This window comes from Marmota monax, unplaced genomic scaffold (genome assembly GCF_021218885.2).
Source record: "Marmota monax isolate L192 unplaced genomic scaffold, Marmota_monax_Labrador192_F-V1.1 WCK01_AAM20220418_F8-fsc00001, whole genome shotgun sequence".
NCBI lineage: Eukaryota > Metazoa > Chordata > Mammalia > Rodentia > Sciuridae > Marmota > Marmota monax.
The window spans coordinates 35,215,928-35,231,577 of NW_026693777.1; the positions used below are offsets into that span (position 1 = coordinate 35,215,928).

A 15,650-nucleotide genomic window follows, 5' to 3' on the forward strand; every position below is an offset into this window, starting at 1 on the left:
ACTCTTGGTTGTATACTAAAAGGAAATAAGGTCAGCATAAAAAAAAGTGATACCTGCATATCCATGTTTATTACAATACTGTTCATAATAAATGGAATCAGACTAGTGCCCATCAACAGATGAATAGATAAAGAAAATCATATACATGTGATATATTTATATAATAAATAATTATATATATATAATTCAGCCATTAGGAAGAATGAAATCACATTCTTTATAGCAACATGGATGGAATAGGAGGATGTCACATTAAATAAAAGAAGTCAGACACAGAAAGACAAGTATCACATGTTTTCTTTCATGTTCAGAAATTTTAAAAAAAAATCTGAAAAGGGTCCATGGATGGGAGGAGAAAGGGATTGAAAGGTGGGAAAGAAAGGGTAGAAGGACATGACCAAGGTACCAGATATGTATTTATGGAAATGACACAGTGAAGTGGTACAAATAATGTATTATTAATAAAATAATTAAGTTTCTTAAAGAAAATATGTTTTAATTAAAAATTAAACTATCTTTAAAATAAAAACTTTTTGCCTGGAAAAATAAAATTCAGTGTATCAACAAAACCAGTTCATCACTTCAAGACAATCAAAATTGATAAAACATTAACAAGACTGATCAAGAAAGAAAGGAACAAGGCACAAATACTCAAAGTCAGCAATGAAAAAGAATACCATTCTACATAAGCTTTAATCCTTACATATATTATAGAATAATATATGTAGAACTTCATACAAAATATTTAAAAATTAATATGAAATGGGAAATTTCCTATAAAAAAACTATTACTAAACCCAGAAAATCTTAATGTATTTGTTAAATGATTTTTTGTTGTAATAAAATCATTTGCTGTCCCAATTATTACTGACCACCTCAAAAACTATATCTTCATATTTGGCTGCCTGAGGCTAGCCCTCTGTGACTACAAGACTGATAAAGAGGAAAGGACCTACTCCCTCCTGCTTCCTTCTAGTTTGGCTTTCCCTCTGCCTGCTGTGCCTGTTTGTCAAAGCAATAGCTCACTCACAGCCTCATCCTGTTCCCTTGCAGAAAACAGAACTCATATACTGGCACCATGTCTTAGTCAGCTTTTTTGCTGCAAGACCAAAATTTATATGCTATTCATGCCCATCAACATGCAGTGAAGCTTTATAGTTTAATGTAATCCCATTTGTCTATTTATGTTTTTGTTTCCTGTGCTTTTGAGATCTTGTCTAAAAAGTTGAGCATAAATTTGACTCAAACACTGCACGAAGAGTTAAGAAAGAAAAATTAATTCACTATTAATGGTCATGAACATAAATTTTAAAAAAGCAAGAAACTGAAACAATAAATTATAAGAATACTACATTCTGAAAAGATTAATTTTATGTCTGAAGTGAAAGGTTAATTTAAAAAATGGAAATCAATCATATGCTAAAATTAATAAGAATCAAATATCTCAATAAATATAGCAAAACAATAAAATCTAATATGAGTTTATGATAGAATTTTAGAAACGAAAGCACAAAACAAAAATTCCCCCATCTGATAAAGGATATTTACAAATATCTAAGTCAAGTTACTTATTGTTAAAATATTGTAAAGCTTTCTCCCCCTAAGATTTGGAGTGAGAAGACATTCTTCTTCCCCACATTGCATTTCCAATTTATTGCAAGACCTGGACATTTACAAAGGGCTAGAGACCTAAATAAAACAGAAATAAACTACTATTCTTCACAGGCAATATTTTTGTTCAAAAGTTAAATATTAATTCTATATGTTGCCCAAGTCTAAAATAGTCTACTATTTATAATAACATTTAATACATAATATTTTATGTTTGTTTTTTTCAAAAGATGGCAACTGTGATGATGTGCAGGAATCAGAGTGAAAACAGATAAAAAACTGATCAAATTTTGTTTTAGTCAGCTTTTTTTGATGCTGTGACTAAAAAACCTGACAAAAACAATTTTAAAGGAGGAAAAGATTTTTTGAAGGCTCACAGTTTCAGAGGTCTCAGTCCATAGACACCAGCTCCATTCCTTAGGGATCAAAGTGAGGCAGAACATCATGACAGAAGACTGTGGGTAGAGGAAAGTGGCTCACTTGATGATCAGGAAGCAGAAAGAGAGACTCTACTTACCATATTCAAAATATATACCCCAAAGGCATGCTCCCAGTGACCCACTTCCTCCAGCCACACACTACCCACCTTCAGTTACCACTCAGTTAGTCCCAATAGGGATTAATTCATTGACTAGTTTAAGGTTCTCATAACCCAGTCATTTCACCTTTATTCCTTCTTGCCTTGTCTCACACATGAACTTTTGGGGGACACCTCGTATCTAAACCATAACATTTCACCTCTCCCAAAAGCTCATGACCATCTCACAATGCACAATACATTAGCCCATTGCCAAGAGTCCCCATGGTCTCCAAGTTCCAAGATTGCACAAGAGTTCAAGTCCAAAGTCTCCCTGAGACTTAGGGAAAGCTGTGATCATGAGCTCCTGTAAAATATCAAAAGCAATTTATAAATGTCAAATATATAAAGGCACAGAGATGACATTTCCATTCAGAAAAATAGAGGCATAGAAAGAAGGATGGGACCAAAGCAAACCAAAATCCAACTGGGCAAACAAGTCCTCTAATTCTATGTCTGGCATCTGGAACTTATGGCATCATGATGTTCTCTCCAAAGGACTTGTAGCTTTGCCGGTTACTGCTCATGTGGCATCTCTGTTGGTTTTTCTCTGCTCAATTTCTGCAGCTTTCCTGCAGTACTGGCATTTCTTAATCTCGGAGGTCTCCACTGCAGCTGCAGCTTCTTCCTCACATCTCCACACATCACCTTCTCAGGGGCAACCTGCAGGGATTCCAACCCTGATACGCTGCCTGGCCTCAGAGGTATTCCTTTGAAATCTTGGTGGAGGCCTCCATGACCCTCTAACTCCAGCATTCTGCATTCTACAGAACCACCATGACATGGATGACCCCAAGGTCTGTCACCATTTAGAGAAGTAGCCAAGCCTCCGTGGACCCTGGCTACAGAAACAGTCTGTGAGAGCCTGAGTAGCTGAGAATGTTGAAAAACCTTCCTAGGCCACCCTATGCAAGATGCAAGCAGTGTGTCCCACTCTTACTCCCTTGAGCCTGAGATGGGTTGGGTCTTGCCAATTCCTGAGATGCCCTCAAGCCATCTTTCTTATTATCTCTGGGCAAAGTCTTCAGCTTTTCTTTGGTGGCAGTGATGTCTTTAACTAAATTGCAACTTCCTTAGCCCCAGTTTTACTTCCACATTTCAAGTCCAATTTTTTCAAATCTTTCTGCTCACTTTGTGCTCCTTATTATCAAAGGAAATTTGGCTAAGAGCCCACAGCAATATCCATGCCACCACCTGAATGCTATGCTGCCTAGAAATTTCTTCTGCCAGATTAAGAAGCCCATCACTTTTAAAATCAGTTTCACAGAAAGTCTCAGGATACTGGAAAAACATAGACAACTTCTCAGCCAGAACATATCATGAATGACCGCTAGTCCAATTACCAATTGTGTCCTCCTTCTCTTCTGAAACCTCATGAGTCCTGTCTTTACTTTGCATAGTCCTATTTGCATTATGGTCTACTGAGCTTCCACTAGAATTCCCATTATGCTCCATTTACAACAATCTAAACCTTTTCCAGCTTTCATCACTAAACTTCCCAAAATTCCTCCTACAAATTCCAAAAAGTTCCAAAAGCTTCTGAATCACATGGTCAGGTTAGTCACAGCAATGCCCCAACTTCTGGTACCCATTTCTCTTTTAGTCAGCTTTTTTCACTGCTGTGACTAAAAGACCTGATAAAGACAATTTTAGAGGAGAAAAAGTTTATTTGGGGACTCACAGTTTCATAGGTCTCAGTCCATCAACAACTGACTCTGTCCCCGGGGCTCAAGGTGAGGCAGAGCATCATGGTGCAAGAGTGTGGCAGAGGGAAATGGCTCACATGGTGATCAGGAAGCAAAGAGAGAGACTCTATTTGCAGATACAAAAAATATGCCCCAAAGGCACACCCCAAATGACCCACTTCCTCCAGCCACAACCTACCTGCCTTCAATTACCCATCAGGGGAGTCTTTCGCTGATTGGTTTAAGGTTCTCATAACCTAATTATTTCCCCTCTAAACTTTCTTTCACTGTCTCACACAAGAATTTTGGGGCAATACCTCACATCCAAACCATAAAAAAAATCATTTTTCAGAAGTAAAGAGATATCAACAAATAGAAATGGGCCTCTGTTATAACAAAACCAAAGTAGGAGCACCCAGAAAATTCATATGGCAAGGGCCACAATACCACAGGAAAGGAACAGTTTACACTGAGCGGAGCCTCAGGAGCATGCCACTCCATGCTCCTCTCAATATATCATTTGCTTCAAGGAGTGCATCTGCCTGACAGCATCCAGGTGTTGCCATTTCTGTTACTACAGCAGCACTCACACAGGCACCACTGTCCCTGGCTGCTCCAATCCAGTGACTGACAACATGACAACAGTGTGTGTGCCAGAGCCTGGGCATTTCCACCCAATGCAGAATTCCTCTAAGCCTTCGCCCTGAAGCTCCCATCAACCTGGTTAGGACTTCCTCAGTGCTGCGCTACAGTCTGAGGCTGCTCCATGCCATTCTCCTTCCTTTCCCCTCATCTTTCAATGAACCACTCCGGCATTGTTTAGCAATATGAATATTTATTTATCTGTCATTATAAAAATTAAATTTAATGAAATGTAATATAAAATTTTAGGTGTTAACGGGGTAACATGATATATCAAGATAAGTTTGCATTGTATATTTAAATCAGGTTAAACACATATATCTCCTCAAACATTTCACATATACATATGATGAAAACTCAAATATATCAATTTTGTTTTAAAAATATAAAATACATTATTATTTACCTAAAGTCACCCTACGGTACATCAGCACACAAGAACTTCTTACTCCTATCTACGTATAACTTGGTACCCACTGATCAATAGGTCCCCAATCCTCCTTCTCCTACTCTCCTAGGCTCTGGGAGCTACCAGGCTACTCTCCACTTCCATAATACCAACTTCTTAGATTCCACATGAGAGTAAGATCAGGTTGTACTTGTCTTCTATGCCTGGCTTATTAAAATTAACACAGTGAAGAATTAGCTCATCCATATTACTGCAAATAACAGAATTTCTCTCTTTTATGAGTAAATAATATTGCATTGTGAATATGTCCAATTTTCTTTATCCATTTATCAGCTATTGAACACTTAGGTGGTTTCCAACTCTGCTATTGTGAATAGTGCTACAATAAACACAGGAGTAAAGAGGGGCTGGGAATATAGCTCAGTTGGTACAGTACATGCCTCATGTACATAAGGCCCTGGATTCAATCCCAACATCACACACATACACACACATACACACAAAATGGGAGTAAAGAAGTTTCTTCCACATATAGATTTCATTTCCTTTGGATCAATACCCAATAGTGGGATTGTTAGATCATATGGCAGTTCTACTTTTAATTTTTTGAGGAACTTCCATACCATTTTCCACAATGGCTGTACTAATGTACTTTTTCACCAATAGTGTGCAAAATTCCCTCTTCTACACTTCCTTTCTGGAACTTCCATTTTGACTCTTTTATGAAAACCATTGTCACCAGAGAGACACTGGCATTTTGTTATGGAGGCATTGTCTGTCTGCTCCTGCTCCCTCTTTATGTGCTTGCATGCTTTTAGGCTTTCTTCCTTCTCAGGTATTCAAAAAAATATGTAATTCTGTCAATACTGCTGCTTCACAGCGCACCTGCAGTGACACTAATGCATGGTTTGTGACCACATAGTGACAGGAGAACCGGATGTCTAAGGTTATAAAGAGTTACATTCAAAAATTATGTTCAAGTAATCAACAACTTTGTCTCAGACATAAAATCAACTTTCCAACTCAGCTATGATGATAATTCAGAAGAATGTGTGATAATATGCATCAATTTAGTTCTGGAAGCAAAAGTTCAGAGTCTGAAAGTTTATCATGTGCACAGAGAACAATGAGGATAAAATGTACACTTAATACTTCTTGGAAGGATGGGGAATGCTGAAATTATATTTCTATGAAGAAGAAAATATTCTTAGCTTGCAACAAAGGCTGTGAGAATATAATAAAATTTCTTCTTTCTTTGAAAAACAAGCAAATGTATTTTTTAATATTAGTATATGAATACACGTATTCATGTTTCTAAACTATTGGTGAAATTACATAGATTACTTTTTCTGACTTTGATCAAGTTCTTACTAGCAGCATCACTCAAGAACCATGTTTGGAATCCAGGTGGCCAGATTTGCACAAGAAATGGGCAAAGTATGAAAAAATAAACTTTATGCAATTTGATCAGACTAGAAAGAAGCAGCAGCTGGAAAAGCAATCTAGCTATCCCCCCACCCACCCACAGAAGCCAATGCCATGTATAGAAACAAAAGCCAGGTGATATATATGTGTAGGTTAAGTAGGCTGTGTTAGTCTGTCTCAATCATAATTTCCTTCATATCTGCCCTCAACATAAGGAAGTCACTAGTTTCAGTGTGAAGAGGTTAAGAAGTTAAAGCAATTGGGAACTTTTAATTTTAAAGGGTGTTGGATAACAAATGTTGTAATTATAAATAAATATTGCTTCTCCTTTGATGAAGGCTTCTATTACTAATTTGAAAAAGAAAAAGTAGCTGATAAATACTGTGTCCTATTGTGTTCTTAATTCTTTTATTCTAGACCTATTTTCTTCCTCTCTTGTATTTAGGTCTGGCAGGAAATAATGAATATTTATTATTTAATTTTACAGAAACTATGCTTCACTTCTCATATACTGTTTCCATACTGCTCTCTTCTCTGGAGTTTCCTCTTCTATGCAATTCAGACTTCTTACAGTGCACTACATTTTCATTAATTCTCAGACTTTTTATATTCTCATTGTTTTATATTCTATTTTTTCTAGCTTATATGTAGAAAATTGACAAATATTTTCATCACAAAAAGCTCTGCTATTTTATCCAAAGATGACTAATGCTTGGAAGCTAATGCCTTTGGGGGGTGAGGGGGGACTTCCTCTTAATAAAATAGCTTCTCTTTATTTACACAGAAATGGAATAATTCATTTCACTACAGTGAACTAAAGGGATCCCAAGCAACACCTGTACAGATACAAGTCAAAGAAAACCCACAAGGAAGCCCAATGTGATGCTTCAATAAGTGATTTTGGAAGACCAGGATAAACTCTTTTTAAATATATCTAACCTATATATATAAATTGTTTTTTCCCAAATTTTAAAAATTAAAAAAAAAACTTCAACATGGAATAATTTTAGGTATTAAAACTCCAAGTGCATATGTTTAATTTCTCTTTTTCAACACTCTTATATTTGTCAAATCCTAATTCATCATTCCTCAAAACCATAAGTTGAGTGAACAGTTAAGGGGATATTGTAGCATTTGGTCCTTAACCTGATATTAATGCCAAGGAGATATAACTAGTGATTTTGATAACTTTTAAAAATCCAATAAATATTTAATGTCTAATGTAAAACCATATTTTCAGAGCCACATAATTACTGCTAATCACAGGGGATTGGTCAGTTTCCATTTTTCTCTATTCATAGCTAATGACACTTGACCTTTGGGGAAAACAGTGTGCAGGAAACACCTAGCTTCTTCAGAAAGCCAATACCAGAGCAGACACTGGTCATTATTCCAGTCCTGATAATTGGCTTCATTCCTAAAGTTAAGAACTATTTATAGCTGTGTGTTTGAGAGATAATGATGACCCTAAAAAGGAGCCAATCTGTCTGTGTTTTTCATGCCTTGGAACTGCTGAGGTGAACTCTCTGCTGGCACAGGTAGGGGGGCTGTCTATCCTTTAATTTTTCAGCATCAGGTTGCATTATTATCCTCCACATCCCTTTTTTGTTGCCCATCATCTATTTTTCTTCTGTCTCCCTTTTTCTTTATTAGCTCACTTCATTGAACGATTCCTACTCAAGTTGTTTTGTCTCCTCTTGTCTTTCTTCATAGTTGAAATTATGTAATGAGATGAACTCAAAATATTCTTCAAAACTATAATAATGTTGAGTGGTACGTTAAATACTTGATTCTTCCATCCCTTCTCTCTCTGAAGACTGGGATCATAAAAATTAAAAGCAATATCTATAGATTGGCTATCACCCACCTCCTTATGGATACACATGAAAATTCATGCTAGTTTTATTTTTGCCACAGCCATTCAATCACTTTTCCCGCTCTGAAAAACTCTAGACCTCTTTTCTAAACAGTATCAAAATTACCATGATGAATAATAGTCATTTAGGACTTACTATGTGCCAAAGTATTGCATGACGTTTAACATAGAAATTCCTCCATACAACTTTTCATTCTCCCTGCATTAACTTTAATACTCATTGCTTTTAAATTAAAAAACAATAAATAATACATCTAAAAATGGAGCAAATCAAGTAATGGAGAAATAAATAGGAATAAAATTATTTAAATCTCCCAACCTGTTTAAATTTTTAGTAACTACCGAATACTTACTAATACAAAATATTATCTGGTCCCCCAAAATAAAAGGGTATATACTCTACAACTGGTTCCTGATATCTTTTACTGATATCATTCTATTCCCATTAAGATGAACTTAATAATCATTTGTAAAGCCTATATTGAAGTAATTTACTTACCTAATTGATCCCTTATACTTGAATATTTTTTTTCCATTTAGTATTAGAGGAATACTCACAAAAAGTTCCAAAGGAACTTTCTGTATATTTTTTTCTGTTTGTTTATTTCCTTAAATTTTATTCCATGACAGAGGACAGTTCAGTCACAGCTAAGAGTGATGGCTATTACCACGTCACCCTCTCAATGAGCCCACACTTCACCTTGCCCTCAGGTGGACTGAGCAGCTCTGCCTCCCCAGTCCTCGGCAGCCACAGATGTGCTTGTCTGTTCAGGAAACAATTTAAAATAGAGTCCTGCTCTCAAATAGGGAATGAATTTAGAAATGTCTTCTTAACCTCAAATTCAAAAAACTATTCACACACCTTTTTTAAAATTTTTCAAAATTATATTTTACCTTAAATCCTTCTACAAATCCAGATCTTATTTTTCCATAAGACATACAGTAACACACTTATAATTCTATGTGTTCAATCTTGATATTCATGTTTATTTGTTGAATACTATAACTTTTTAAATAAGCCCTCATTTTCCTACATAATCATAATGCTTTCTTTGTCATATACTAAATTCCCTAATACATTTCTAATTCTAGAGGATTTTTATTCTATATTCTGTTCAATTTAGTCAAATTATAATTTCTTAATATTTTAGATTTATAATATATTCTGATTCACTTTATAGAAATCATTAAGTTCCTCCTCTAACTCTCTTTATGTTTCCTTTTCATTATTTCCCTGATTTCAAAGTGGACTTTGGTTCACTTTGCATTGTCCCATTAGATATCCACTGAGCTGTCGCTCAACACTGCACTTAATCCTAGGATTAGTTTGGTGAGAACTGGTATTTTTATTAACTTTGAATCTTCTTGTTTTTATTAACATGGTTTGAATTTCCATCTTATTAGGATTTCAAGTGTATCAGAAAAAAAGTGTATGTATATATAATTTATTTCAACATAATGCATACATTTCATGTTTTCTTTAAAACATTCTATTATATTTTAACAGGTTGTTACTGAGTTAATATTCATTTAAATAATCATTAAATTTAATATTTCCCAGTTAATTGTCTTATGATGTTTAAGCAGACAGTTATGTGATTTGACAAGTAATGATTACAGTTTCACTATCTTCTTTTCAATGGAATTACTTAATTTATAACATATTATTGAACCATAATGCTATCAGGCTTCCTTCCTTGTGTTTTAATTTTAATATTTCATCTAAAATCAGAAGCTTACAGGTTAAAAATCCCCAAAATATCCTGAATAAAATATTTTAAGCACTTCCTATTTTACTAAGATTTTTAATCAGAAATCAATTTTGAAGTTTACCCATCAACTGCATGGTATATAAGTTTCCTAACATCATTATGGAAATACCCTCTGAAATCAAACTAGGCTTTCTACACTCAGAGTTTTGTGTGGTATCATGTAGAATTTTCCCTTGCTAGAACCATCAAAGGTTTTAAGTTACAAAATGACAAGACCATTGTTGATCTTTACATGGTTATTCTTGGAAGCAGAGTATAGAAGATTCTGGACTTGGGAGAAAAAAGAAAATAAAGATATCATATAATAAATACTCTTTTAGATATCAGGATGAGAAAATATGAAAAATTAAAGCATATTAAAATGATAATTAAAATTTAGAGAAAAAAATTATTTAAGAACTATTTGAGAATAAAAAAGTGTGCAATCAGACATGAAAAGTGAAGAAGTGACAACAGTGTCACACAAGTGCCTAGGCTGGCTTTCTGGAAGAATGGTAATGACATTTATTAAAGCATTGGAGTAAGTCAGATTTCACTAGAGTTGATATGAGTAGATTGGAGTTGGATATGCAGTAGATGAGACCAGGAGTTCAATTTTAGTCAGCTAAGTTGAAGGTGGAGGTAAAGCTCTCATTTGTGTATGCCACATACAGTTCTGGACACATGACTTTGGAGTTCAAGGATAAAGCTAAACTTAGATGTCAATTTGTAAGTCAGATCCTAGGCCGACATGGTGAAGATTTGGGCCTATTTTTTTTCTCTGTTAGGTGCAGGGTCTCTTTTCTAGTGCCTAAGTCTTTGATCCACTGTGAGTTGAGTTTTGTGCAGGGTAAGAGATAGGGATTTAGTTTCATTTTGTTACATGTGAATTTCCAATTTTCCCAGCACCATTTGTTGAATAGGCTATCTTTTCTCCAGTGAAACTAAGTGAAATAAGCCAATCCCTAAAAACCTGTTTTCTCTGATATGCAAATGCTAACTCACAATAAGGAGAGGAGGGATTAAGGAAGAATGGAGTTAGTATAGGTAGAGGGGAATGAAGGGAAGGGAGGAGGTATAGGGGTAGGAAAGATAGTAGAATGAATCAGACATTATTACCCTATGTACATATATGACTACATGACCAGGGGGAGTCTACATCATCATGTACAACTAGAAAAATGAGAGATTATACTCCATTTTTTGTATATACATCATAGTGCATTCTACTGTCATGTATAACTAATTAAAACAAATCTTAAAAAAGAAATCAATATGTAGATACTAACTTAAATAAATAAGTCAGCATTGAATTTTAAAAGAGACAGTTGGGTCAGAACTCTGAGTCATGTCAATTATTAAAGATGAGCAGAGAACAAATAATCAGTGTCTTATTAAAATATATAGACAAGAAGTTGGAAATATAGAAAATAATTAGGAAAGAGCTGTCATAGAAATACTAGAATTGCATTCAGCTGCAATTTACAGAAAATTCATAGTGTAACAAAAAAAATTGGAGATATTTTTACATTACAAAAAATCTGGAGGGACCATTGTTGGTTCCAGACAAGTGGTACAATATGGCTTTGGGTCCTAGGCCTCTTCTAACTCCTTGCTATTGATTTAGTTTATGTATTTTAGAATTTTGTGGTTCCTTCACATTTAAACATCACATTAAGTACATGGAAAAAAACCTTCTCTACATGAAGGTGTATCCTTTCATTTAAGAAGAGAAGTTCTCTAGAGAAGACATTGGTTTAAATCTCATTGAACAGTACTGAGTCACAGGCACCTTCTTGAACAAACTTAAGGCTGAAATGAATAGAATTAATACAATAAATTTAGAAAAATAATGCATCTTGATCTGGAGTAGAGGTATTTTGCCTAAAATTTATAGATTTCAACTTACTACCTGAAAAAAAATGGAATTTCTGTTAGTAAGAAGTAGAAGGAAAATGACTTTATAGAAGTCAAGAAGCCAAAGATAGGAAAAGTCACAGCAATAAGGCCATGATAAAAGTATCAAATCCTGCAGGAATTTCAAGAAAAATAAGATTGAAAAATCATATTACATAGAATACTAAGGATTATAATTTCTCTCTCTAAAAAAAAAATCTATAGAAACAAAGTGTTACAGCTGAATGAAGGAAAAGTAAAGATAACTTTCCCAATGAAAGTAAAAGAGAAAAGGAAGACTTGGAAGGGGACATAGAATTATTAAAAGACTCATTTTTAGAAGTAGTCCACTACATTAATAGTTTAAGGAAAGTAAAAGTCAAATGAAGTTTAACTGAATGATGTTTGGGAAATATGCATAATATATACTTGAGGGTGCTGGCCATAAAAGGCAGAGTTCTGTGGTTAGGAATCAGATTTCTATCTACTGAGGTCAGGATTCAAATCATGGTTGACACTTCATCCTCTGAAACTAAGTTTCTTCATTTATTAAATAAAATAGTAGAGGGAATTTTGTGTATTAAGTCTGATAATGTGCCAAGTCTATTGCCTTGCCTGAAAACCATTCAATAAATGCTATCTATTAAAATTAGTACTCCTTGCTGGCACGGTATTGCATGCCTGTAATCCCAGTGCCTCAGGAGGCTGAGACAGAAGAATCATGAGTTCAAAGCCAACCTCAGGAAAAGGCAAGGCACTAAGCAACTCAGTAAAACCCTGTCTCTAAATAAAATACAAAAAATGTGGCTCAGTAGGAAAATCCCCTGAGTTCAATCCCTAGCACCAAAAAAAAAAAAGGCATTTCTTAATTATCACGTTTTACATTCTAATTGGCATTCCATCTTTGTAGGCAACAAAGTATTGAATATGTAAGTCCTTGTATTCATTATGATGAGTCATGAGTTAAATATTATGAATCTCAATCTATGCCTCAGGCCCCCATGGTAAGTTATTCAAATAAAAACAAGACTCACACAAAAGCAAAACAGGGTGAAATGTATTAAACAGGGTTGGCCTGAAAACATTGGAGAGTAAAGTAAGAAATTCAGCTAAGGATAATTTGTGAGTTGTTACAAACCATTAACCTGAAAATATTGTCACCTGAGATTATGAGAACACTTATAAAGTGAAGGCGGTTGTGGAGCAATGTGTAGAAATCCTTGAAAGGAAAAACAAAAACAGACAAAAAGTCTGCTCATAGGATAAAAAGGAGAATAACCCATTTGCCCCATTTGCATTCATCTGATATACATCATGCTCTTTCTCTTTTTATGTGGTCTATCATAATTTTTCTATTTCCTTCTGTTGTTATCAAGTTCAGTGCTTTCTAACTCTCATGTTTGTAACCCATAGAAATAAATTAGTAGGACTAATGATGAGTACACATTTTATCACTGATTCTGACTGTTCCCTAGTTTTTATCCACAGATGTTTAAAACCAGCTCTTCTGCCCAAGTCAATGGACGGACTAAATGGCTCTATGGTTTCCAAACTTGTGCTGCTGGGACTCTCAGGTTCTTGGGAAACTAAAGCTATTCTCACAGTGATGTTCTCCTTGCTCTACTTAGGGATCATCCTGGGAAATCTCTTCATTGTCTTCTTGGTGATTGCTGATTCTCACTTACATTCTCCTATGTACTTCCTGCTGGCCAACCTGTCCCTCACTGATGTGGGACTTTCCTCCACCACAGTTCCTAAAATGATCTTAGATCTTTTGAATGAATACAAAGCAATTTCTTTCCAAAGCTGTATGGCACAGATATGCTTCATCCACATTATAGGAGGAGTGGAGATGGTGCTGCTCATAGCCATGGCATTTGACAGATATGCAGCCATCTGTAAGCCTCTTCACTACTTGAACATTATGAACCCTAAAAGATGTATTTTATTTGTAGTCATTGGCTGGGTAACAGGAGTGATCCACGCTATGTCTCAGTTTTCTTTTGTTATGAACTTGTCTTTTTGTGGTCCTAATAAAATAGACAGCTTTTACTGTGACTTCCCCAGGGTCATACAGCTCGCATGCTCAGATGCAGACAAGTTTGAGTTTGTCGTTGCTGCCAACAGTGGATTCATGAGCCTGATCACCTTCTTCCTGCTCCTCCTTTCCTATGCCTTCATTTTGGTCACTGTCTGGAAACATTCCTCTGGGGACTTGTCCAAGGCTCTTGTCACGTTATCAGCTCACATCACTGTGGTGGTTCTTTTTTTCACTCCATGTATGTTTCTCTACGTGTGGCCTTTCCCCACATCATCAGTTGACAAGTACCTGTTCATTGCTGACTTTGCTCTCACCCCTGTCTTGAATCCTATAATCTATACATTAAGGAACAAAGATATTCAGATAGCCATAAAAAGATTAAGCAAGCAGAAAAAATATGTCAGATTCTGCTGACCTGAACTGTTTTGTAATTCTACACCTATACATTGGTCTGCCTCTTGGACATCTTTATTTAAGCATATGACGTTCAACCCACTGTCCAGGCCAGACTACGCATGGCACCTACTACCTCATTGAACAAATTTCTATTACTTCTACAAAGCACTTATTGTTTTTAGTACTGTGGGAAATATGGATCTATCAAGATATGTGTTATTCTAAAAGATAGCAGCATTATTCATAAATAATACTTTATGTTTCCTATCAAAATCACTTTGACATAAGAAAGAATATCTTTTGTTTCCCATAAACTTTGCAAATAAAATGCACACTTTTCTGGTTAATGTCAGGAGTCATCAAATCAAAGTGTTATTTATGTAAGATTAGTGAATCTACTTAGCTACTTAAATCAGGTTCCCTCCCAAGCAGACCTAAGACATAACTTGATAGGATTTTTAAAGCACCTGTAAGAAAATGGGGAAGTAATCATAGAGTGAAGGATTCTTATGTTGATAAATTCAACTAGGATGCATGCCCATTATGGCCTTCCAAGTGACTCTGCCAATCCTGAAACTTAGAATTGTTTCACTTTAATGGCAAGATATATGGAATATTTTTTTTTTCATTTTTAAAGGGTGCAGTAATTCTTTGGCATGAACAGATTGTCCTGCTCTGTGCATGTCAGGAAGTCAGAGACAAACTGGCAGATAGACTTTAGGTGCTAGCAATAAACAACCATCTTCTTGCATGGAAATAATAGATGCGAAGGTTTATTTACCTGCAAAGACACTTAGGTCCCGCTTAATTTCACTTTATCCTATCACAATTCCTCAAACACTCACACACGTGCATGCATGCACACAAAGATCTAGAACTTGAAGGTAATAGAATAATCTACGGCAGGATTTTCAATCCTAAATGATAGTCATTACCTTCTCTATTTCTCTAGCTAAATTGCCCTCATCATTAGGCAGTTCTCTACTGATCTGGGTTGCTTGATAAGTGAGGTAGCCCACTTCATTTATGAGAAGTACAAGTCCCTGGTTTAAACACCCTTGCTAGTCTATTATTGGTAAAATTGCACTTTCACAGATCTATCTCATCAATCATGGAACCACCAGGTGGTAGTGCCTTGGTGGATCTCTCATTTAGACAAACTCTTCATTTCACTACCCACTACAAAGAAACACTCTTATATCCAATATGAGATTAAAATGAGGTAATTCAGTCTGCTGCCTGCTAATCTTTCAACCATAAGAAAACTTCGATGACAAAAAACAGCTACAATTTTAGAATTATTAGAATCTGTACTGTGTATTCCACTCCCCACCCCCTGGG

At 35.3% G+C, this 15,650-nt stretch overlaps 1 protein-coding gene across 1 annotated transcript; it reads left to right on the forward strand.

The window, feature by feature from the left end:
• The first annotated feature begins 13,391 nt into the window (after nucleotides 1-13,391).
• On the forward strand, nucleotides 13,392-14,327 carry LOC124104057 (olfactory receptor 4F21-like). The gene has a single exon (XM_046460721.1). The coding sequence runs from the start codon at nucleotides 13,392-13,394 to the stop codon at nucleotides 14,325-14,327; it is 936 nt and encodes a 311-aa protein (XP_046316677.1).
• Nucleotides 14,328-15,650: the final 1,323 nt, after the last annotated feature.

Excerpts from the sequence above, each read along its gene's own strand:
- LOC124104057 (XM_046460721.1), top strand. The coding sequence starts at position 13,392 with ATGGACGGACTAAATGGCTCTATGGTTTCCAAACTTGTGCTGCTGGGA.